Genomic DNA, 26610 nt, shown 5'->3' on the forward strand with positions numbered 1-26610 from the left:
CCATTTTCACTGGGAAATTTTGCATCATTCCATTTTCTTCTTGAATTTTTATTTATTTTCCACTTTCCCCAGAGAATTTATTTCTAGTCTATGTATCTTTATGCTTAAAAGAATTGTATAGAGTATTCTCTCATAGCCTTAAGCATCAAAAATACGTATTCAAATTAATATTTATAATTCCTATAAAAATAAGCCTCTAAGAGCCTAATATTTGTACTAAATTATCATTCTTTGTTTTAATACTTGCATTAAATTGGTCAAAGCTACATAAACATATTTCATATTTCAAAACATATAGTCACCTAACACAAACTATAAAATTTTATTGGAGACATATCTCACAATGAGATGAGGGGCTGTTTTTTCAATTCTTTTAAAATTAATTTATATGTCTGTAGATAAACATTATCTACTTCTGAAATGAGACAGTTTTGGATCAATATCTCTTAGTTACATAAACACTGAAAAACTATTCACATAAATAAGTAGCAGGAGCACTGAGTTTTGTTATGAACCACCTTGAAAATGATGTACCTTCATTCTTTGAACACCTTCAGAATAACATGCCACGTGAATATGCTATTCTCACAGCAGTCTACCATCAAAAGTTACTTTTAAAGGTCTGTCAGCTGAAAAATCACAGTTAACCTTTGGATTTTGTTAAAAACAAAGAATTACAAATCATCTGAATTATAAACACTTTCTGGCTCAGTCATTAGATTTTGAATTGTTCATTTGGTACCCCTACTTTTCCACCCTGGGGCAATGTACCATGCGGGGAATGGGGGTGGGTGAAGGGTGTCCATTTCTTCTGTAAAATAGGAGTCAGGGAATTGTGAAAAGTGTGGCAGGACAGAGGATCTGCCAACCAAACACAACACCTGGTCAGGCAGACCAGTTTTAGGAAACTAGAGTCAACAAAGGTGGAAATTTACCACTTCCAAACTCTGTGTCATGTAGCCCTTGGGAAATCTTCATGTACACATTATGGTGAAGGTAGCCCAGCTTGAAGGCTACTGGCTTAAGCTGCTCTACTGAGGCTTCCTGCTACTGCTTGCAGTTGACTTTCTAGTAATAGTAACTCTCATCTGAGATGATATGAAGCTCGTAAATGGTCACTAAAGGAAGATGGAATAGCAAGCCTTAGCTCAATAAAATTCCATGAGATAAATTTTAAAAAGGGGAAGGAGTGAAATGAAATGAACTATTATTTGGTCTTAAGCTCTGGCACACTTTTCTGCTATGTTTTGTAGGTTTACTCATTTGTAAAATCAGTTAGAGGACAGACGCAGCTCAGCTCTCAATAACACAAGTGAGAAAGGAAGAGTTGTCACCAGGTGCCATTGTTCTCGAGGGTCTCATCTACCGTCAAGGGAGGTGGTCCCGCCACCAGGAGGTGTCCTCAGCCCTTGTTTGTGGAACCTCCCTTTCTTTGTACATGTTCTAACACAAAAAGATCTCTCAAAATTCACCTCGGATTTTTTTGTTTTAATTTAATTTTATTTATCTTTTCTATACGGCAGATTCTTATTAGTAATCTATTTTATACATATTAGTGTAGACATGTCAATCCCAATCTCCCAATTCATCACACCACCACCCCAGCTCCCCGCCACTTTGTCCATGTGTTTGTTCTCTATTTCTGCCCTGCAAACCGGTTCATCTGTACCATCTTGGATTTTTAAATCAGGAAAAAAATAAAACCCGAGGGACTGAATCACCAGTGCAAGTGTTATCTGATTATTACTTACTGTTACCTTGAGATGAAATTTGTTTAAAATCCACTCCGACAGATGTGTGTCTCTAAATTTGGAACATTGCATTTAAGGACTTATAAAAAATAAAAAATAAATGATTAACTAATTTAAAGCCCAGCACGGAGAAAGGAGCCTTCCTGGATCTTAGGGGTAAAAAAAAAAAAAAAACTCACAAAATTTCCCAAGAGAATTCCTTAGCGGATCCAAGCGCCTTCTGCATGCATGTGTATGGAATCACCCTGGGTGGGAGGGATACACCAGCCAGGACCACTCTGTGGTAGGGCAGATTATTCATGGCAAAGAGGTGCTCACAAGAGGGGCCAGTGGGGCTAAAATCAGCCCATCCACTCTCCAAGCCCTGTGCTCTGGCGGGAGGAGGCATCCATCATGGGGACAAGTTTTATTGCTGTTGTCTTAATTTGCACAATGGCTCTCCTCTCTCTCTGTGGTTGCCCTGGTGGTACCTGCTTCTTTCTGGTTGAATGGATTAGACACATGTATCCCGTTAAATGGCAGAAAGGAGATGAAAGGACTTGGAAAGCATAACACATGTCACATTGGTAAAAGATTTCTGTTCTTATTTTGAATGTTCACCACTCAGAAAGGTCTGCTTTCCGCCCACAGGCAGTTACAGTGGGTATAAGACTGTCCCTGAGGCCACTGAGTCACCAGGTCACAGGTGAAACATAACATCCAATCCAGCCCCTCCCTGCTGCCTTCCACATGTGATCGAGGCTCTACTTTCCTCCCATTATCCACTGTCCTTTTTTTTCCTTTCTAACACCTCTTCGCCACCTCCCCCACCCCCCAATTACTTGGAGTAGTAATGTACCCAGCAGGGAAGTCAGGGCTGGAGGACACTTCTTAGACATTTTATGCAGCTAGGAATGGTCACGTGACTCAGGTCTGTCTGTGAGATTTCACTGGAAGTCTTTGGGTAGCTGCGGTGTCTGGGAAACCTCTTTAAAGAAGCTAACTCAGCTGGTATGAACCTGCTTTACGCCCTTTCCTTAAGTTTCCCTTTTCTTGCCTGAAATTCCAATGTGCTGACTGGATCTAAAATGACCACCTTGAAAATCAGGGTGACCTTGAGGATGAAGCCACCCACTAAGGCAGGCAGAGCAACCACACAAGAAATCCGGACTATTGATTACATCATGCAGCTGCCACATCAGCCCTGGATGGCCTGCCTACCTACACTTTTTTTTTTTTTTTTTGGCCATGCTGCATGGCTTGTGGGATCATAGTTCCCTGACCAGGGATTGAATCCGTGACCTCAGCAGTGAAAGCACAGAGTCCTAACCACTGGACCACCAGGGAATTCCAATACACATTTCTTTTACATGAGAAAAAGAAGAAAGAAAAGAAAAGAAAACCCTAAGCTGTTCCCGTCACTTTTTTCTGGTTTCTGTTACTATCAGGTGAATGCGATTCCCAACAGTATGTCAAGTACAGAAAGGCTCAGCTATGGAGAGGCTTTTCTTAGTTTAAAGAAGAAATTATCTTCTTTCTCATGACTTCATTTTTTTTAATAGGAATATTGAGAAGACAGCTCACAGCTATGAAAAGTGGAGACCAGGGACATTTCAGCCCACGACCAACCTGCAGTCTCCACACCCGATCTGCAAAGAAGGAGTGTTCAGCAGAAACCAAAGCAGAGACCATGGACACAGGCAAGGGTGTGTCTGGCACTGAATGCCCGCCCAGGACATGCTTCCTGAGCTTTGACAAGAGTTGTCAGGAGAAGCAAATAGAAAACAAAAGAATCAGCAAAGTGCCTGCCTTAGGGGTTATTCCATGATAAGTGGTGGAGTGGAGTGAGGGAAGGAGGCTGAGAAGATGCTGGGCATGGAGGCTGGAATGGTTCAGGCTCAGTGCCGTGAAGAAGTGCGTGATAAGGAAGGTGGCTTCAAAGCTTCAGATCTGAGGGGCACTGGTCCAAATTATCCAGGGACGGAATCACAGAACAGCCTTTGCTGACTGAAAATAAAGAAGGCCACAAGGGCTCAGTAAAGTATTCTAATCATGGTGATAAATGGACTCTTTATAAATGGAATGGAGTATTTATACATGGAATATTTCCTGCCATATCAATAAACAAAGGATGTCACAGTCACCAATGATTGCAGCCCTCCACGGTGAGCTGGTGAGGCCTGAGGAAACTCAGGGCTGAAAATACCTACCATCTAGCAGTCCTCAGACTGCAGCCACTCCCTGCAGTGAGGCCTGAGGAAACTCAGGATGTAAACATACAGGCCCCAGACAGCTAAGATGCATTATCAAAGGAATGATTTCGGTGAGCCCAGACTCTTGCATCTTCCCATACACAGAAAAAGTGCTACATTCCTTAACTTGAGATATCCGGTTTTCTTTATTTAACAACAATCTTCTGATGTTCCCAATTACCTGCTCTTTGTTGCAAAACTCCTAAATATCCTGGCACCTCCCCTCGCCGCCTCGGAGCAGTTTCTCAGAGTTATCTGAAATACTGTCTCCCAGGATACAGTCCTCATTTTGCCCCAAATAAAACTTAACTCGCAACTCTCACGTTGTGCATATATTTTTTTAAGTCAACAATAGGAAGAAGCCAGTGAGCAGGAATTTGTAGCAAAATAGCAAGTGGATAGGATGTGGAGAATGAGGGTTGACAAAACAGGTGGGAGATGCCAAGAAATGCTGACTCTGCCCAAACACACCACCTTCCAAGGCTCCACTTGGCCTCAGGCCTTCTTTAGCTTCCTGGTCCCACACAGCACCTGGCCACCAGGCCCAGCAGCTGCCCACACAGCCACGCGGTGTCCAGGGTGACCGCCAGCAGGAACGAGAAGAGGTCCAGCAGGTACTGCTCATGCCACCACGGCTGCTGGAAGGTGTGGGGCTTGAGGTGAGCCGCACCCCCTGTCTCCAAGATGTGGTTGATCCAGCCCACCAGCCGCTGGCTGGGGGTCAGGGGGTGGGAGCGCTTCATGATGCTGGTGTCGACCATGGCAGATTTCTGCCTATTGGCAGAGACAGATGGAGGTGTTACTCAAGTGGTCTCAGAAGTCTTAGAGACCTTGCATCTCTCTCTCTCTCTCTCTCTCACACACACACACACACACACATTTTCCAAATTATGCACAAAAGATTCCCTTTCAAGGAAAAGTTGTTGGCTTGGCCTTGCTATGGTCTAGTTGTGTCTCTTTAAAAAGTCCAAACTGGGCTTCCCTGGTGGCGCAGTGGTTGAGAATCTGCCTGCTAATGCAGGGGACACGGGTTCGAGCCCTGGTCTGGAAGGATCCCACATGCCGCGGAGCAACTAGGCCCGTGAGCCACAACTACTGAGCCTGCGCGTCTGGAGCCTGTGCTCCACAACAAGAGAGGCCGCGATAGTGAGAGGCCCGTGCACCGCGATGAAGAGTGGCCCCTGCTTGCCACAACTAGAGAAAGCCCTCGCACCGAAACAAAGACCCAACACAGCAAAAATAAATAAATAAGTAAGAAATTTTTAAAAATAAAGTTCAAACTGATATTTGCATGCAAAGATTCATGCTTGGTGCTGGAAGTGCTAAAGTATAAAAAAAGTGACTAAGTCTGTAAGGACTAATCTCTACCCCAAGGAGGCTTAAGATATACTACAGGAAACCATTATATTTATTGAGCATCTACTTTGTGCTGGTGTCTGGGCTAGATAACAAATGTGACTCTGGGGACTGTAGCCCAGGAAGACATCTGTGTTTTCCTGCTCCTTCAAAGCATCATGTTGACCAGCACTGGCTTCATGGGCTATGAGCCTGCATATTTGCACAGGGCCCCACCCTTAAATGGGCCTGTGCTTGATTTAATTCTCTGCTGTCACCCTCTTGAAATCCTTAAACTTTATGACAAGGGTCTCCACATTTCACATAAAGGCACATGAATTATGTAGCCAGCCCTGATGTCCAATGTCTGTGGACCATCCCAGCCCAGATGACTCCTTCACAGGGCCAGTGGATCCTGCACATTTGGGGTTTAGGTCTTTGAAAATCCAGTGAAAGTTACGAAGCCATTCATCAGAAAATGAATATTTTAAACACATGAGATACCAAATATGCATAAAGTTTCTGGGTTATCTGACCCCCAGAGCTTAACAACTTTTCTGGGGTTAGGAGTCACATGCAATGTGGTTATTATTCGGTCACCTAACAAGAATTACTTGTGGGTCTCCTACGTGCCACAACGTGTGCAGTAATGCTAAGTCTTGAGATACGATTCGGGTTTGTGCCCTTGAAGCTCTAAGTTTTTTAGTCCTTCTTCATTATAAGAAAGAAAATATATTTTTCCTCTTCACATGAGATTACTGTGCTGGTTGGAAAATTTCTTAAGAGGTCAATGGGCCCCTTTGTATTTACTCACTTAACAGGAATCCATTCAAACTTATTTTGTGGCAAGCCCTGTGCTGAACCCTGGGAACATAGCAGAAAACAGGAGACATGTGCTGTTGTCCTGGGTGAGCTTACTCTCTACTTTCTAGTGTGGGGGACAGCCAATATATTAAAACATAAAGAAATGGGCAATTACAGATCCTGTGACGTGCTAAGAAAAAAATAATATGCTATAATTGGGGTGGATAGGAGAGAAGGCTTTGGGACTATCAGAGAAAGACGGTCTCTCTGAGCAGGTGGCATTGGGATGAGGCCTCGATGTCATGAAGGAGCCAACCCTGTGAAGAGAAGGGAATGTGTTTTCTAGGGAGCAGCACAGTCAAAACGGCTGAGGTGGGGAGCAGTGTGGGATATTGGGAACAGAAAGGCAACCTCCTGCCTCAGAAGACCTCTCAGAGACACCCTGTGTCAGTAGTTCGGGTTCCTCACAACTAGAAGGTATAAAATCATTCTCAGCATCTAACCTAAACTGTTCTAGTCATCCTCTCATAGGAAATAAGTCAGCTGTTAGCATCACACACATATTATTTCACGTCCTGGAAATTTCAGTTTTATTGCAAAAAAGACCCACATGGTGCCCGTTGTGGTTTACATCTTCATTCAGTGTGAGTAACCACAAGCCCAGAGAGCTGCACACCTCTTGTCCTCTATGACTTGCTTCATGTTCAGAGCCAATGTCTCAGCCTTGATCTGCTTTAACTGGATGGAGACACCGAAATTTTTGGCATCTACTCGGAGCAGGTTTTCAGGCTTGTCTCCAAAGAGGGGAATCTCCACCATGGGCAGGCCATGTTGGATGGTCTCCATGACACTATTTATCCCACCATGAGTGACAAAAAGGTGGACGTGAGGGTGCCCTGTTGCAAATAACAAAGGCAGCAGAACATTTCAGGATGAAAAGTTTCAGAACAAGGAAAGCAGAAAAGGCAGAAGAAAATACCAATGGGACTTAAAGTGTGTTGGAGCCATTGTGAAGATGACTTTGCTTGCTACACACCCAAGGATTCCAAGCCTTGCTTTTGTATAGAGACTCCTTGACTCAGCCAGAACCCAGGGAAGACTCAGCCAGAACCCAGGGAATTCTGTAGAGAATAGTGCTAAGCAAGGCAGATATCTCCATCCATCCATCCATCCATCCATCCATCCATCCATCCATCCATCCATCCATCATTCCATCTATCCATTCCATCATTCCATTCCTTCTCTCTATCCCCTCATGTCTCTTTGCTTCGCTCATCTGTTTTCTCTTTGTGTTTCCCTATGTCTATCTCTGTCTCTCTCTGTCTCTTCCTTTCCTTGAGCAAACTTTTCTCACCCACCAAATAATATCCCTCTTCTCTGAATTCCTGACACATTCATTGACATCACAACTCATGTAGCACTCATAAAACTTACACTGTACGTGTTGTTCTCTTTAAATATATGAGAAATCACTTGAAAGCAAAGCCTGGACTCTGCACATCAGTATTTGCTAGCCTTTGCTTACTTAGAGGTAACTAAGGTGATTGTTGATAATGAAGAGTTCATCTCAGCCTGTGTTGGCCAACTGGGATGTGCATAAGAACCTCCTTGTTTCTTCTTTGAAATGAGAATCATATCCCATGTCCAAGACTTAAAGAAATACATTTGCAGATGTGGAAACAGGAATGTTTTTAAAATTCTACAGATTATTTTGTCATAGTCTTGGTTATGAGCCTCTGATCCAGTCAGTGGCTATGGCAGTGAGGGGTCTCTAAGAAGCAGCACTAGGCACAGAGATAACCTGTTATGGGTGAGAAAATTCTCTGGTATCAGAGACTCAGTGTGCCAAATAACTGGCCAGGAGGTTGCTCTGCTTGGCACTCAGGTACATTGGCATCAGTATTGTGAATGTATGAGTTGCTCACACCTTAGTAGCTAAGGAAGATATGTGTGTGTGTCTGTGTGTATGTAAGTGTGTAAGGGAACATGGGTGAACATGTGCACATAAAGCACTGAATACAGTGGCAATGTGCCCCCTGGTATGCGTTCTCAGAGCTCACAGATGGTTTAGGATTATTTTGTGGTGACCTTGTTCAAGACCAAAAGCAGTAGGTCACTGTGACCTTGATGGCTGCAGACATCAGGCCTGGGATAGAAAAGAATGAAGGGCAAAAGAACATCAGGAACATCAAAGAACATCAGGGAATTCTTCACTCAGCCCCACTAGTCCATGTGGTCAGTTAACAAGGAATAGAATACTGGCACATAAGACAGGGGGCTGGCTTTCCAAGCTTCTCAGCAAGCAAGAAAGGCCAGTAGTCAAAAATTTCCACTATCACCAGGTCAAAGTTTTCATTCTTTTTTTTTTTTTTTTTTTTTGCGGTACGTGGGCCTCTCACTGTTGTGGCCTCTCCAGTTGCGGAGCACAGGCTCTGGATGCGCAGGCTCATGGGCCCAGCCACTCCACGGCATGTGGGATCCTCACAGACCAGGGCACGAACCCATGTCCCCTGCATCGGCAGGTGGACTCTCAACCACTGCGACACCAGGGAAGCCCGAAAGTTCTCATTCTTTAAAGAATTCATAGTATCATTTCTGCCTAGCAAATGACTGCACGGAAGCCCTAGTTGCTCCAAAATAGCTAAAACGTGTTCAAATGTGCTTCTGTAAGAAAAATAAATAAATGATAAATATTCATTGGAAGTGTTAATATCACAATACATAAAAGAACCTTGGTCCACTGACAGATGAATGGATAAAGAAGATGTGTTATACATATACAATGGACTATTATTTCACCATAAAAAAGAATGAAATAATGTCATTTGCAGCAACATGGATGGACCTTGAGATTATCATACTAAGTGAAGTAAGTCAGACAAAGACAAATATCATATGATATCACTTATATGTGGAATCTTAAAAAATAACACAGATGAACTTATTTACAAAACAGAAATAGACTCACAGACATAGAAAACAAACTTATGGTTACCAAAGAGGAAAGCAGGGGAAGGGATAAATTGGAAATTTGGGATCAACAGATACATGTTACTATATATAAAATAGATAACAGAGGTCTACTCTATAGCACAGGAAACTATATTCAATATCTTGTAATAACCTATAATGGAAAAGAATCTGAAAAAGAATATATATATATATATACACATATATATGTATAACTGAACTGAATCACTTTGCTGAATACCTCAAACACTGTACCTCAACTATACGTCAATTAAAAAAAAAGAATCTTGGGATACAAAGAAAATATTCCAGGTAGGTAAGACCACACCCAACAGCAGCCATCCTATTCTACACTGTCCATAAATATGTACCTTAGTCACTCTGGGAAGATGTTCTGCTCTTGAGAGTGTTCCCTTCGTCCCCCCTCCCTTTCCTCACTGCTCCAAATCCCCAGCACTCTCTATGCCAGTTCTTAGAAAATATATCTTTGAACTCTCCATTCCTGAAATCCATGGGCACAGATGAATTATGTTAACTGAAAATGAATTGCCGTCAATGGGGCTTCTGCTCTGGGAGGCTTCTTTGACCACAGCAGACCTCACAGATCTCTCTACTTGATAAATTCTGTGACACTTTCCTTAAACTTCACTTACATACTGAACTTTTATGAGTGGTTTTCTTGCTTACTTAGCAAAACAGTGCAAGTCACTTGATGACACAATCCCATAAATACTGACAATATAGGCTATTTTTTAAAAATTACTGTGTATTCACATATGACAGATTTCCTCACCCAAGGGATTATTTGATCATATTAGAACAAAATCTCAGCTAGCCCAGAGGTTAAACAAAGGGAAAAGAAACCTGGTTCTGAAACATATGATTAGCCTTTCCACTTCAGTGCAGGCTAAGGTATACAGAGAAGATAACGGCAAAGCTTTCTGACATGTAATTAAGACATTGTTTATGGGATTATTCCAGGAACCTATCTTCTTGCAACGCTTTCCCATCAACTGCCTATATAGATTATGACCCTGTTTCCTGTTTGTACAACATATGGGGAAATAGGATATCCATCTGCACTCTAAGATACTAGAGGTAATAAGTGCAAGGGCTCGAGACATCAGAGGCCTCCTGGCTGCATGGAGGACCAAGAGAATCGGTACCCTGGCATAGTTATAATTGTCCACCATTGTACCATTGTGCCCCAGGTAGAGATTGTACAGAGGCTGAGAAGTCATTAGCAATATACATATCTCTGCCTGATCTTCAGGGTTAACTTCAAGTCTCGCAATGAAAGTGACTGTCTCAAATCATCCCCTGCTGTGTTTTAAAGATTTCACATAACAAAGGAGTGGTTACTAAAACTTTTGGATAACTTCAGTAATGCTGTAAAAATTCCTAAAATATAATTTGTTAATCATAGTTAAAGTTAAGCTAACAAATAGAAAAGTATCAAGAATGCATGGTTACCTATATCTGTCCTCAAAAATATGAAATTAGGGGAGAATAGACAAAGCATATACTTAAAATGTATAAATAACGTCGCAAGACGATACAGACTAAGTATCAGATGAGTAGGTTAGGTCAGACCTATCCCAGAGGGACTATGGTCTTCCAGTTTGAGTGAGGAAAGGAGGTTTTATGGAAATAGATTTAAGCAGTACCGTTATTAGTAAATAGATTTTCAGGAAGAAAAGAGGGGACTAGTCCTCTGTAATTAATCCAGATAGGCATGGATTTCTGTCTTTTCACTTCTATCTATGAGTAAGGAGTTATGTGTTCCTTTCCATTCCAGATGAAGCAAAAGGAGTCAGCTTCATGTCTTATTTTGCACGAGGTTGATTGCATTTTAAAAGGACTTTACATGGCCAGAAGCTCAACTTCCACAAAATCATTGTTTAAAAGTCTTCTCCATTAATAAATACATGTGAGGAGAAAGGAAAAAACTAAATGGAAAGGTGTCTTTGATTTCCCTACCAACAGTGAGAGGTTGAGGTACCTATGCTTCTGTGTTGGGGAGATTATAGACAAAGATTGTAAGTGAAGTGTTGCAAGGAAGTCCCAGAAGAAACTACCTCCCAGTTGCTACAGGAATACCTTCATGCTTATAGTAGAAGAGAGAAAGGACAGAGCAAGGGAAAGCCTCCGATGGCTGAAATGGAGGATTTGGTGTGAAATAACTTGTTTACCCAACTATCATCATCATTCATCCCTCTCTCCCTCCCCCTCTCCATCCATCCAACCATCCCTTTATCACATCCTCAGTCCAAGCATCCACCCATTCACTTATATTACCAAAACTGTGACTCTTTAGTTCAAATAATTTAAAAAATTACCTGCCCTCAAAAGTTTCTTCCATAAAGAAATGAAAAGACTTCTTAAATTCTTTGTTATCGTCTTCAGGTAGAAACCAGTTAATAACTTTGTATGATTTCTCCTCCTCTGTAAAACCTAAGAAACACCAATGGGTTAAATGTTAAATGTGTCACACAACATGGATTAACATTAGAATGATGATACCAACATTCGATTGTGTCTTTTGAATTGTTTTTGTTCCATTTGGTTGCTTTCTTATTCAATCTTGTATATGAAAGTATTTCTTGAGAACCTTACAATGATTCAGGAATGCTTTTTAGTTTAAATTATGGAAACTTCCATTTAAAGCCTTAATTGAATGTATAGCTACTTGTCTCATTTTATTGCTGAGAAAATAAAGTTAATTAGTTTAAGATAATTTGTCAAGGTTGATTCCAGAGCCTCTGCTCCTTCTGCTTTAGAAAAATTCAACTTCATTATTTAAAGTGATATATCCAAATAGTTTGTGATTCAGTAGAAAGTACTGAATGGCTTAATTAAAATAGTAATCTTCTGCACCTCTACGTACCAACTTGGCTTCTCCTCGATTACCCATGAGTTTGATGTTTGATGCTGATGTTTGACCGCTAGCAGGCTTCAAGCCCTATCTCCCATTCCCTCTTCTGTGCATTACCTGGGCAAACTGGTAAGAAAGCCTGCATGCTCCCTCCCGTGGCCCTAAGTGGGAGTTTCAAACCATGCAAGTCAGGCCCATGAGGCGGAACCCTCACCACATCCCAACCCCCTGCCCACAATAAAATTTCAAGCTAGTCATCCCTCCCTACTCTCGATAGCCACTTTTCAGGGGCTTGGGAACTTGTCCTGTTCTTTCAAAAAATCCTTATTATTTGAGTAATAAACCTTCCATACTCTTCTTAATGCATTTGTGCCTACATCAGTCATGACGTCCAACCAAATTGTGCATAGTGACCAGGAACAGATCATTGCATGGTCCCACACATTACAGCTCCCATATCCAACCTCAGTGAAATGACTGACTCTATCCAAGGATCTACTAAAAAATACTTGGCAGTCATAGATTTGGCTAATATGTTCTGTTCAGTACCTATTTTACCAGGCTCTCAACTGCAGTTTGCCTTCACCTTGGAAGAGGCACAGTATACCTCTAACTGGTTGCCAATGGGACATTTCAACAGGTCTACCATTGGCCACAATCTTTGTTGGCAAAATGTTAACCACATCCAACTTTCCCCAGAAGCATAGGTATTAATTACATTAAGGACATCCTCCTCCAAGGAGATTCATTTCACACACTCATTCAAGGCAGAAACGTTCTCAAAGTAGTTCACATGAAGGGAGGTGCCACTGTCCCTACACAAAGCTCAAGACCCAGTACCTAAGTGAAATTCCTGGGAAAGATTTGGTCAGTCTAAGGTTTTTCTATCACTGACATTGTCAAGAAACAACTATTGACACCATAATATTTCAACGGGTCCAACATCTTTTAGTTCTTTTTGCATTCTGGAGACAACATATTTCTCATTTATATGTTTTACTTAAGTCCATGTATGCTCATTGCTTGAAAATCAGCCCTTTGGATATGGTCCCAAATAACAAAACATCTAGAATCTGTCCAAATCACAATACAATAGGTACTGTAATTAGTGCCCCTCAAAATTGCCTTTAGCAACCTGCTCTCCTGCCTCCTGGAGCGACCTGACCACCTATGATGGCTGCATGGGTTTCCTATTGTTGCTGCAAAGATTTACTGTAAATTTAGTGGCAAAAAAAAAAAAAAAAAAAAAAACAAGCTTATTATCTTACAGTTCTGGATATCAGAAGTCCAAAATGGGTCTTATGTGAGTAAAAGCAAGATGTGGGCTGGCCTGCATTCCTTCTGGAGGCTCAAGGGGACAATCGTTTCCTTGCCTCTTCCAGCTTTTAGTGTCTGCCTGCATTCCTTGGCTTATAGCCTCCTTCCAATTGGCAATCACGTCACTCTGACTTTTCCTTCCACCATCACATTCCTTCTGTTATTCTCCTGTTATCTTCTTTCATTTAGAAGAACTCTTGTAATTACACTGACTCCAGCTGGATAATCCAGGATAATCTCCCCATCTCAAGATCCTTATATCAATCACATCTGCAAAGTCCCTTTGCCTTGTAAGGTAGAACATTCACTGGTTCCAAGAATTAGAACATGGATATCTTTGTGAAGGAGGGGGGGGGGCATTATCTGCCTATTATTATGTTCTGCTCTCTGCACCTCAAACACTCATGTACATCCCACATGCAAAATGCATTCACCCCATCTCAACATACCAAAAGGTCTCAAACTTTTACACTACCAACTCATAGTTCAAAATCTCATCTAAATATCATTGGCTCAAATGTCCCAAATTATAACATCCAAATAATTTAATAAGTATGGGTGAGAGTCTGGGTATGATCAACCCAGAGGCAAAATTTCTCTCCATCTGTGGACCTATGAAATCAGGAAACAAGTTTTCTGCTTCCAAGAAACAATAGTGGGGCAGGTATAAGACACTGGTTACTGATTTTATTAATCTAAATGCAACGAAGTGGAAGGAAAGCATCAGTCATTGGTCATAAGAAATTCTGACATCCAAATGGGCCAGCTAATATTGTTGGCCCATTTGGATGTCAAAATTCCTTATTAAGGACTGGAAACAATCCTCTGCGATTTGAAACTCAGCCCTGTGAGATTGAAGCTCTAACCTCTGGGCTTACTGCTTCATCCTCAGAGTTCTTCTTTGTTCTCCATAAAAGTTATCATGCCCTGGGGTCCCACACGGGGACGATGAATCCCCTTAGCTGGTTTGAAAACCAGTGGGACTTACCAGAGGGCTGTAAGAAACCAAGCCTTCGCTTATGAAGAGTGTGTATACACGCCTGCTCACTCCCAGGAACAAAGCAGAGGAAGCAGATTGAAACTCTTGGGGATCTGGCCGGTTTCCTGGGACCAGCCCAGTGCACACCAGGCCCACACTAGGCTCCTGCTCCAGTGCGGTCCCCACTAGAGTGAAGGCTGCTATTGCCGAGGAGAGTGTGCACTTTGGGGGAACGAAGCGGCTCAGACACAGCCCTGCATCTGAACAGGGCAAGGGCAGCCATTGCCCTTGGAGGCAGTCCTCATTTGCAGAGTTTTAACGTCTGCATTTCCACTAACAGTGTGTTCAAGGCAATCTAGGCTTTTCCTATCATGTCCTCAATATCCTTTCAGCCTCTATCAATAACCCAATTGTGATTCCACATAATGATTGGAACTTATGATTATTAGAGATCTTTGTTTCTTCAGTGCCACTGAGGTTATTTCTTCACTAAAGTTGTTAATAAATAAGCAAGATGGGTGTGTTCAAATTAATAGTTAATATATGGTTCAAATATTCCATACACTGAAATGAGCATCAGGTCAGAAATAATAACCTAATCATGTATTTTCCTGATTTGCAGACACCTAGCCTAGCTCTTCTAATGAAGTAAAGAATGAATATGCTGGGGCTTCCCTGGTGGCGCAGTGGTTGAGGGTCCGCCTGCCGATGCAGGGGACACCGGTTCGTGCCCCTGTCCGGGAAGATCCCACATGCTGCGGAGCGGCTGGGGCCCGTGAGCCATGGCCGCTGAGCCTGTGCGTCCGGAGCCTGTGCTCCGCAACAGGAGAGGCCACAACAGTGAGACGCCTGCGTACCGCAAAAAAAAAAAAAAAAAAAAAAGAATGAATATGCTGTTTCAAAGCCTCAGGAATGCCCATGATTAGAGAATATTGAAAGAAACCCTAGACACTTAAACCTGGAACCTAAGAATAAGACTGAATGGATCTAAAAACTCCCTGAATTGTTTATAGATTTTGATGTACATACATTTGTTAAAGGGGTAGAAGTTCAGTAGTTTCTCAAAGTTCATGCCAAATGTATTTTTTAATCCAAAATTTTAATTTAAATTAATTTAATTTAAAATTTTCATTAGATTAAATTACAATTTTAAAAATTAGATCTTAATACACTACAGCTATTTCATCGGATCTGCTATCAAGGAAATTGCAAAAGGATACGCATATAAAAGATGCTCAGTGAAGCATATAGAACTTAATCTAGAAGGTGATTAGAATGGTTTTTTTTTTTTTTTTTTTTTTTGTGGCACGCGGGCCTCTCACTGCTGTGGCCTCTCCCGCTGCGGAGCACAGGCTCCGGACGTGCAGGCTCAGTGGCCATGGCTCATGGGCCCAGCCGCTCCGCGGCATGTGGGATCTTCCCGGACCGGGGCACGAACCCGTGTCCCCTGCATCGGCAAGCGGACTCCCAACCACTGCGCCACCAGGGAAGCCCCTAGAATGGTTTTAAGTAGAGACTCAAACAGATATTTGTACACCAATGTTCATGGCAGCATTACTAACATATCCAAAAGGTGGAAACAACAGAAATGTCCATCAACAAATGAACAAATAAAATATGGTATATACATTCAATAAAATGTTATTCAGCCTTAAAAAGGAAGAAAATGCTGATACATACTCCAACATGAATGAGCCTAAAAGATATTATGCTAAGTGAAATGTGCAAGATACAAAAGACAAATATTGTATGATTCCACCTATATAAGGTATCTAGAATAGTCAAATTACTAGAGAAGTAATGTAGAATAGTGTTTACCAGGGGCTGGGGCAATGGGTAATGAGCAGTTATTTTTAATGAGTTCTAGTTTGTAATGATAAAAAAGTTCTGGAGGTGGATGGCAGAGATAGTTGCACAACCGTGTGAATGTACTTAAAGTCACTAAACTCTATACAAAAATGGTTACAGTGGTCAATTTCATGTAATGTATATTTTATCACAATAAAAAACGTGAAAGAAATTTCTACAGAAAAAGAATTATTTTAAAACAATCTGAACAATTACAAAGCCTGAAGTCACCTTCAAAGTTTTATAATTTCTCACAATTTTATTCTTCAAAGAGTCCGCTTAATACTGCATTTTTTTCTTAAATCAAAGCCTGAGCAATACTTCAGAATGAGCAATCCAGAGCTTAAAGTCCTAAACCCACCCAACACACTTATTAACCTGCCGTGTGACCCTGAGTAAATTGTTCAAGTTCTTAGGGCTGCTGTTTCCTTTTCTGTCAATAGAGAGGAGTTGCTAAGATTTAGGAGCTCATTCTAGCTAAACTCTTTGGATTTAGGCACTTCCTACATCAGTTGCACAAACTCACAGGCAGTCACTAATTTTCAAGAAAACAAGATCATCTCAATGGTAGATTCTGATCTTAGTTGCGTAAATAAGGGACCTCCTGAGAAAACTTCCTTAAATTTCAGATACCATAAGAGGAGAAGTCATCTATGCCATAGAAAAAAGTGATCCTTACCTATTAGAAATCTTATACATGGATAACACATCTGTTCAACAGGTTTTCAAGCCAAGTTATAAACTAGCATTACCAAAATGGTCTGTGATAATGTGTGGAGGGTTGCTTGAGATGGACTGGAAGTCAGGTACAGGAGGAGAACATAGAACTACAGAGCATGGAGTCCTGGTGGAAAGAGCCAGGAAGTTTTCCTACACCTTACATAGACACACACACAAACACACACATGCACACACTCACCCTTTTCATTCTTTCAGTCCAGTTACATTTGAAGAAACTCTTTGAAAAGACCCTCTATGCAAAAGGCATTGCTATTGCTGTTCCTTGCCTGGAATACACCCAATCAAGAATTAGTGGGGAAGATACCTGGTGGCAATAAATTTCCTCTCTGGAGAAGCATGGTGACATTACAACCATGATCTTGAAGAATCTGAGAGACCCGATTCATCAGTAGAAAATGGCTTCCACCTAGGAATAGTGCACAACTTCATTTTTGTAATGATGAGAGTAGAGATTCTAAGATTGATGGGCTGACAAATCCGGGAGAGGAGGGGTAGGGAAGCAGAAAGTTGCCAGGGAGTAGAGGAAATGAGCGTCATCAGTCAGTCTCTCCATCTCATTCTGAGTAAGCCCTAGCCCACTCACCCAGAGCCTGCTGGCCCAGCTCCTTGACAAGTGGCAAACCTCCATCAAAGATTTCCTCTTGGAACTCTGGCCTCCATGTCAGTGTGATAAGCTTCTTGGGACTTAGGCCCTAAGGAGTTCCTGATCCTAAGGTACATGCTGCATTTCAGCTGGGGACTTATGGAGACACCATGTCCTAAAGAAATAACTGCACTGGTGGAAATTGTGGCATGGTGCCGTGCATGTGAGTGTGAAGGGGTCCTAATGGACAAGCAATCAGAGCTATTTCTGGGATCCTTCTCTTTGGAAAGTATGCAAGAGTAGGAACCAGAAATATGGGTGCTTGAATAAGAGTTCAAGAAGCAACCATTGCAGCAGAAGGACGTGGAGCTATCAGTTGGAGCCAAAATGCTTGCAGTTCAAATATATTTGGCAGGAAGTTTCTCAGTTGGGGCCTGAATGTTTCACATCCATTAAGACTTGGGGATAGACTTGCAGGATAACTGTGGGGTCCATGGGATGGGCCTGCAGGATCCTATATGCGTGAGTGGCTGGGACATCGTCTATCCGAGGACAATCCTGGGATCCTAAGGAAACATAAGCTCAATCCTTGGGAGAGGGGCTCCATCTCACTAAGGTCTCCTCTTCGAACCCGCACCAACACAGGCACTTTGCTTGAATCTAAGGGTCTCAGCAGCAGAGAAAGCTAAATCAGGAGAGAAATTAATGGCAAATGGCAAGGGTTTGGAGACTGGGGTTAGAGGGATGGAGTACCTACCCTGCCCCTCACCGACCCGCACAAATGGCTCATCCCTCTTCGTCCGCCCGCCAGGGTAACAAACCTGCTCCGGGTGGTGCAGGAGAAAAAGTGTGCAGCTACTTCTTAATTTTTCTTTTTGCTGTACGCGGGCCTCTCACTGTTGTGGCCTCTCCCGTTGCGGAGCACAGGCTCCGGATGCGCAGGCTCAGCGGCCATGGCTCACGAGCCCAGCCGCTCCGCGGCATGTGGGATCTTCCCGGACCGGGGCGCGAACCCGTGTCCACTGCATCGGCAGGCGGACTCTCAACCACTGCGCCACCAGGGAAACCCTTAATTTTTTTATACACAGAATTGTACAGCCTGACGTAACAGGAAATTATAAAGTACAAATTCCCCACACCTCTGGCCCACATTTTAATCCCAAGACCCGGGAGAAAGGGCAGGATGAAGGGCAACTACACATTCATCCATTCATGGAGGGTCTTGGGGACCCCAGTGCCTCCTGGGTGTCCAGCCCCTCACAAAGCGCACCAGCTCCGTCTCAGAGCCTGAGGCTGGGGAACAGTGTACTTTTAGGGGGTGAGGAAGCTCTCTTGCATTATTACCACAAACAGTCAGCAGGAAAAAAAGATTTTAGGACTTCCCTGGTGGTCTAGTGGTTAAGACTCCGCCCTTCCACTGCAGCGGGGTTCCACCCCTGGTTGGGGAAGTTCCGAATGCCGTATAGTGAGGCCAAAAAAAAAAAAAAGAAAAAGAAAAAAGAAAAATAAGCTTTCAAATAGAGATAAAGTGATTTTTTAAACTCCCCACTGGAAAGTGGGTGACAGTGGAAGCTTGGAGAGGATGATCTTGGGGGTGGGAAATCCTGAGTAAATATTTGGTATGTTCCATTAGGGAGGTCCCGTATGCTCCTGCCATCAGCACCTCACTTCCCTGACCTTTCATTTCCTGCTCAGGAAAACCTAGTAGGGACTTAATTTGATGATTTACGGTTCCTTGCAACTCTAAGATCCCCTGATTCTCAGTGATGTAAAAGTGATCTAAGAGAGCCCACTATGGGTTAAAATAAAGTCTTGGGGAAACTCCACCCTAAGATTATTCCTGTATCCTGATATATTCCTCAGGGTGAAACACTCCACTCTCCTAATTGTCACTGTAGTATCTTCCCTGCTCCACCCTGGCTCCTGGGCACCCTCAGAAAATTATTACTGCTGCCCCCAGGAGCACCTTTCCTTGGCCTCTGAGAACTGCAAACCGCTAGTTAGCCCCAGTCTTTACCGGCAACTGCTGTGCGCCCTCCAGAAGTTTAGGGTGAGCCTCTGAACGTCCAGCCCGCGCCCTGGAGGAGGCGGCCGGGGGCCTCCTGCACTGGGCTGGATCTCAAACTTCTGGCCCCGGCCCCGTTCCTACACGCACAAATGGCTGCCCCCTTTTCATCCGCCGGCCAGGGTAACAAACCCGCTCCAGACCGGAAAAACACACGAGTCTCTCACCAAGCGCCGTTTGCCTGTCTCTGGATCTTTGGCCGAACACCTACCCACCAGGGACAGAGTTAGGATTTTGGCAGCCTCTGAGAGGAGGAGGCCAGGCAGTAGGAATCCGACTAGAAGCAGCGCCTGCTGCCCCGCCATCCTTGCTCCTGTAGAAGCTGCGGGGCCGAGACCCCTGCCCCGCCCCCGCACAGGGGACCTGATGCGCAGGCAGTGAAGGAAAGGTGCTGGCTGAGGGCTTGGGGAGAAATAAGAGAGTGGTTCTGTCTGTCTTCCGTTCTGTTTGTCCCCTCTCGCCCTTGGGCCCCTCCTCCCTCTGTGAGGAAACCATTAGACAGTCTCTCCTCACCCTCCCTAACCTTGGCAGCAGAAAGGAGGGGTTAGTCAGCTGATCCAGTGCTGTTCACATAATCTCCGCCCTCCCTGCCTGGGAGATAACTCTGAACCAGGAATGGTAGAGACGTTTATAAATCACGTGGATGACAACTCTACCTCCAGGTGACTTGGACCCATCTCAGTTTTATGGACCCTTCCCCAAACTTACGGTACTCCACCTAACCGCTCTAATACTTCATACTGCTGTATCCACTATCCACTTCCCCAGGTACCTGCTTAAAATCTCTGCTAGTGTAGCAAACTCAAGACCTCCCTAAGCAAATCCCCAAGGGAACTTGACCTACCATTCCTGGATTATAGCACTGATAGCCTTTTAAAAGGAGGTAATTTATTCATGAAGAGGTGCTAGAGTCCTAACTCTGAAGTCCAAGTCTTCACCCGGAGGACCGGACCTCTAAAGCTGAGGCTCTAATCCTGAATGAGCCTCATAAAATAGGCCTAGGGATCTTTCCACAGTCTCCCTGGGTACAAGTTGAGGCCATCTTGTAATTCTGCCACCTTGTAATGTTAACCCTGGGAAGGACAGGGCATGCAAACCCCAGAAGTCATCTTTGCATTTTCTATCCTCAAAACAAGACTGGCTTCGGTGCGGGGTTTTAGTGCAACTCTGAAACAGGCAGAAAAAGACCTCAATGACCAGAAACAAGAAAATTCCTAGAAGAAAACATAGGCAGTAAGCTCCTTGACATAGGTCTTGGTGATGATTTTTTTGGATTTGACACCCAAAGAAAAGTAACAAAAGCAAAAATAAACCTAATCAAACTTACAGTCTTTTGCATAGCAAAGGAAACCATCAACAAAATGAATCATAACTCACCACAGTAATAGAGTAAAATTGAAGTACCATATTATCTCAATAGATGCAGAAAAAAATCTTTGTTTTCTTGACAAAACTCAATACCCTTTTATGATAGAAACTCTCAGCATAACTAGCAATAGAAAGTAATTTCTTCAATGTGATAAAAGGCATATATTTTTTAAAATCTTGGTCTATAATCATACTTAATTGTGAAACATTGAACTTTTTCCATCTAAGATAGGAACAAAGCAGAAATGCCTGTTCTTACTATTTTTATTCAACAACATGGTAGAAACTCTAGCCAGTTCGTAAATAAATGAATGAATTAATTAAATAATCGGGAAGGAAGAAGAAAATTGATATTGTCAGAGACACTATTGTGTACACAGAAAACCCTCATGGAAGCTACAAAAAGTCACAATAGAATAAGTCAGTTCATCAAAATTGCAGGACTCAAGGTTTATATATAAAAATCAGTTGTATTTCTATCTAATAGCAAAAACTAATGGAAATTGAAATATAAAAAACTTTACATGCCTAAGATTAAATCTAGCCAAAAAAAAAAAAAAAAAAGTCCATGATCTCTACACTCTACAAAGCATTACCAAAATCAAAAGATGTACAATGTTAATGGCTCTGAAAGCGCAAAACTGTTACAATCTCTATTCTCCCAAAACTGGTCTATAAATCCAACACACACACACACACACACACACACACACACACACACACACAATCCCAGCAAGCTGCTCTGAAGACAAAAGAACTAAATATTTATATTTTTAAAAAGATCATAATCCCCTAAAACATCTATGCACAAACTTTAATTCAAGATGGATCATGGGCCTAAATGTAAAATATAAAACTATAAAACCTATAGAAAAAGAAAGCATAGGCGAATACCCTTCTGATCTGGAGATAGCAAAGATTTCTTAAGTAATAAACAAAAAAATTGATAAACCAGGGTTCATCAAACATAAATGCTTCTGTTCATCAAAAGACTAGTAAGGAAAAAAACAGGCAATCCATGGAAGATCTCTATCCATAACATAAAAAGAACTTCTACAAAACTATAATAAAAAGACAAACAACCTAACTAAAAACTGGGCTATTTTGTTTGTTTTGTTGGTTTGTTTTTGTTTTATACGGCAAAGGGGAAGCAAAGAGGTGGACTGACATGACTTCCTCTTTGATAGAGGTTTCCGGAGCTGAGTGTGTGGACCCGAGTAGGATCTGAGAGAGAGAACTCAAAAAAAAAAAAAAAGGGAGGGGGCTAAAGATGAACAGACATTTCAAAAAGGAAGATATAAAAACAGCTATTAACACCTGAAAAAATGTTTAACATCATTGGAGATGAAGGAAATGAAAACTGAAACTAGAGGTACCATTTCACCCTCACCAGAATGGTTAAAATTAAAAAGACTGACAACACCAAATGTTGGTAAGGATGTGTACATGGCCAAAGGTGAGAACTATTCAGCAATTTCCTTAAGTGATAAACCCGCATTTACCCATTTCCTTGTTTTTGTCTTTGCTACAATTCTCTCTGGTGCTTAGAGTGTTCCTGCTTTCTTCCTTCTTCCCCTCATCTAAACTGTACCCATCAATTTAATGGTCTTCCTGCTCTGGGAGACGTTACACGGTCTCATGAACACAACTGAAGGAACAGCAATTTTTTTTTTTTTAATTTGATAAACGACTCTAAAAGCTGTGTGCCAGTGACATCTGCCAGTCTCTTGCTTTCAACTATTGGGCCAACAGACATCTTCACATTCCATTGGCAGCAAATCCTTCAGAAAAGTCACTGTTGCCTGGGGCTCCTGTTTAAGAAGCAGTGAATGAGGACTTGATATTTTTCTTCATCCCTAAGGGCCTCTTCTGTGATGCAGATTCTGAAAATCCTGCTGAGGATTAATATTCTGTGTCAGCTTTTACTTGAGGTTTTACTTTATTGGGGCTTCATTTTCTTTTCTTTTAATAATGTTTAAACATTTGCTAGTTTATAGAGCATTTGACAAATGCCCGACCTAAGGGGTTCTACACTTATGATCTCAGGACGCAGCAAATTGGCTGAAAAGTGAGATTCTCACTTCCCAAGCCCAGGAATCAGGCAGTCAACTGATGAACTGAATGATCAGCAATCAACTATGACCACTTTTGCTAAAGAGAAGGCCCGACACTTAGAGAAAACCCTGAGGAGACAGCCCTGCCCTGTGCTCTCGGGTAAGAGATGTTGGGGAAGATAGAGACATGGCTTGTGGAGGGTAGAGTCTCTACTTTGTGGGCTGTAATTCCTGGGGGCCTTTACAATTACATCTATGCCTGGACTTCACCATAAATCATTTACATAAGACATTCTGAAATGGGACCCAGACATAAGTATGCTTTCAAAGTTCAAAGCAGACAGTTAGCCTAAGGCCAGAAAGAGATAGTGTAAGGAGTCTTCTTGAATTCAGTGACTGAATGAGAATAATTTTCCAAGTTATACCTGGAACAGTAGCAAAGGTTTCATTAACTGCAAAATCCTAGTCAAGAAAGATGTGATTTATACTTTGGTCTAATATGTCTATAAATCTCAATCTTTAGATAGTGCAGTCAATGTTTACCAATTGCCTACTATGTGCTGTACACTATGATACATTCTGTGGACCTGGTAGTAAGCAAGGCAAACATGACCTTTGTCCTCATGGAGCTTACAGTTTGACTGGGAAAGAGATGTTGAGCAAATCATTAAAAATAACAGATTAAACAATAATCAGTATGTTAAGGGTTTCAAAGGAAAGAACTAGGCATTATGAAAGTGTAGTCACAATCTAATTAGCAGTTAGTATAGTGATTCTGTCTGTATGCTACTACTTATTTCATGTAAATCAGTTGGGAGACTTTCATTATGCTTAAAAAAAAAGTTAAGGGGCTTCCCTGGTGGCGCAGTGGTTGGGAGTCCGCCTGCCGATGCGGGGGGCGCGGGTTCATGACCCGGTCCGGGGGGATCCCGCGTGCCGCGGAACGGCTGGGCCCGTGAGCCGTGGCCGCTGGGCCTGCGCGTCCGGAGCCTGTGCTCCGCGGTGGGAGAGGCCTCGGCGGTGGGAGGCCCGCGTACCGCCAAAAAAACAAAACAAAACAAAAAACAGTTAAAAACACGTGGGATAGTTTTGAGAAATCCTGTCTAGAAATCCAGGGCTGGAGAGTCTCTACAAAAAGCAAGTCTTTATGTAGAGAAAAGAAAAGTTCCTCTTCAAGGTGGACAAGTGACACTTTGAGCAGCACTGGCCCAGAATGCCAACTCAGGATACCCGGAGTCTGCCTTCAGTATCCCACGTCTCCTTTTCTGGATCTCTCTCCCAAATTTTGTGCGCTCCATTACCCTTCTTACTAATTCTAATAGTCACACATCTAATCTCCAACCCTCCCCTCTCTCCACAGGGAAGAGACTGACAGGTGGTGAGGTTTAAAAGGTGTCCCAAGGCCCCTCCCATTTAGTATCCTAGGAAATACTCCCCATTACCTACTATAATGCAGTGGCTCAGATCAGGGCAGGATGGTGACTGTGTAAATTAACCCATCTATCTACTGATTCAACACAAATTTATTGAGCATTTATTATGGGTCAGGCACAGGTGGTTCTGCAAACAAAAATAATTCCTCTTGGAGCTTATGTCTGAGAAGAGAGATGAGAAATAGCACATATTACGTTAGATAGTGCTAAGTTAAGTGCTAGGAAGAAAAAATTAAGCAGGGATGTTCCCTCAGAAATGACTTCCAGATAAGAGCCTGAAGGAAGAGGAAGAGCTTAACTACACAGATGATTGGTGTTTCTTAATAAATGAATTATCTACTGTGGGGTAACATTTTGCCGGAGACTTCCAAGTACATTATTTGATTATAATCCTCACAGCCACACTGATAAGCACTGTATTATAAGCCATCCACTCACCACTCCCCCTTTTTTAAAACAAATATGAGACTGAGGTTTGGGTTTACTGGAGGTCTGTGACTTAACCAGGGTTCAGAGGCTCCAAACACCACCTTAAGAGATGCCGCTTTCTTTTCAATACTAATAATTTGTGTATTTTTGGATCTTCCACATACATAATCATGTCAGAGTAAATAAAAGTTTGTTTCTTCTTTTTTCATTCTTAGGCCTTTTATTTCTCTCTTCTTATGATTATGGAACTATACAATGCTGAATAGAAGTGGCTTGCTCTGGGTCTTAAAGGTAAAGATTATAGCATTAAGATGACAGTTGCAGTAGTTTTGCATTCATGTTTATACATATATATGTCTATATATATGCATGTAGATATGCATCCTTTATCAGAAAAGAATGCTTATATTTTCATTGTTGTCCTTTTTCATTTATTATTTTTTAATTGAAATACAGTTGATGTACAATATGTTACAGGTGTACAACATAGTGATTCACAATTTGTTAAGGTTATACTCCATTTATAGTTATCATAAAATACTGGCTATATTCTCTCTATTGTACAATATATCCTTGTAGCTTATTTTATACATAATAGTGTGTACCTCTTCATTCCATACCCTTATATTGCCCCTCCCCCTTTCCCTTTCCCCACTGGTAACGACTAGTTTGTTCTTTATATCTGTGAGTCTGTTTTTGTTGTTTTTGCTGTTATATTCACTAGTTTGTTGTATTTTTTAGATTCCAAATATAAGTGATATCATACAGTACTTATCTTTGACTTATTTCACTTAGCATAATACCCTCCAAGTCCATCCATATCATTGCAAATGGCAAAATTTCATTCTTCTTAATGGCTGACTAGTATTCCATTGTATGTATATATACCACATCATCTTTATCCATTCATCTGTTGATGGACACTTAGGTTTGGTTCCATATCTTGGGAATTGTAAATAATGCTGCTATGAAAATTGGGGTGCATGTATCTTTTTAAATTAGTGTTTTTGTGTTTTTTTGGATATATACCCAGGAGTAAAACTGTTGGGCCATGTGGTAGCTCTATTTTTAGTTTTCTGAGAAACCTCCATACTGCTTTCCACAGTGGCTGCATCAATTTACGTCCCCACCAACAGTGTACAAGAGCTCCCTTTTCTCCACATCCTAGCCATTCTGACAGGCATGAGGTGATAGCTCATAGTGATTTTGATTTGCATTTCCCTGATGATTAGTGATGTTGAACATCTTTTCATGTGCCTGTTGGCCATCTATATACCTTCTTTGGGAAAATGTCTATTCAGGTCTTCTGCCCATTTAAAAAAAAATTAATTAATTTATTTATTTATTTTGGCTGCACTGGGTCTTCATTGCTGCACATGGGCTTTCTCTAGTTGCGGCGAGCAGGGGCTATTCTTTGTTGCGGTGCATGGGCTTCTCATTGCTGTAGCTTCTCTTATTGAGGAGCGTGGGCTCTAGGTGTGCGGGCTTCAGTAGTTGTGGTTCGCGGGCTCTAGAGCACAGGCTCAGTAGTTGTGGTTCACAGGCTTAGTTGCTCCACAGCATGTGGGATCTTCCTGGACCAGGGATTGAACCCGTGTCCCCTGCATTGGCAGGCGGATTCTTATCCACTGCACCACCAGGGAAGTCCCTGCCCATTTTTTAAATTGGGTTGTTTGTTTTTTTGATGTTGAGTTATATGAGCTGCTTGTATATTTTGGAAATTAATCCCTTGTCAGTAGTATCATTTGCAAATATTTTCTCCCAATCTGTAGGTTGTCTTTTTGTTTTGCTTATGGTTTCCTTTGCTGTGCATAAGCTTTTAAGTTT

At 42.1% G+C, this 26610-nt stretch overlaps 1 protein-coding gene across 1 annotated transcript; it reads right to left on the reverse strand.

The window, feature by feature from the left end:
• Window positions 1-4477: 4477 nt before the first annotated feature.
• Window positions 4478-19831, reverse strand: UGT3A2 (UDP glycosyltransferase family 3 member A2; the record flags this gene model as incomplete). The annotated part of the gene is given in 11 exon segments (XM_082650279.1): window positions 4478-4512; window positions 4515-4756; window positions 6798-7017; window positions 8245-8335; window positions 8339-8344; window positions 8348-8400; window positions 8403-8478; window positions 8692-8785; window positions 11431-11545; window positions 17156-17257; window positions 19711-19831. Coding segments are annotated over 11 exon segments (1128 nt in total). The 5' UTR covers window positions 19805-19831.
• Window positions 19832-26610: the final 6779 nt, after the last annotated feature.

Source organism: Grampus griseus, assembly GCF_964374135.1.
Source record: "Grampus griseus genome assembly, chromosome: 3".
NCBI classification, from domain to species: domain Eukaryota; kingdom Metazoa; phylum Chordata; class Mammalia; order Artiodactyla; family Delphinidae; genus Grampus; species Grampus griseus.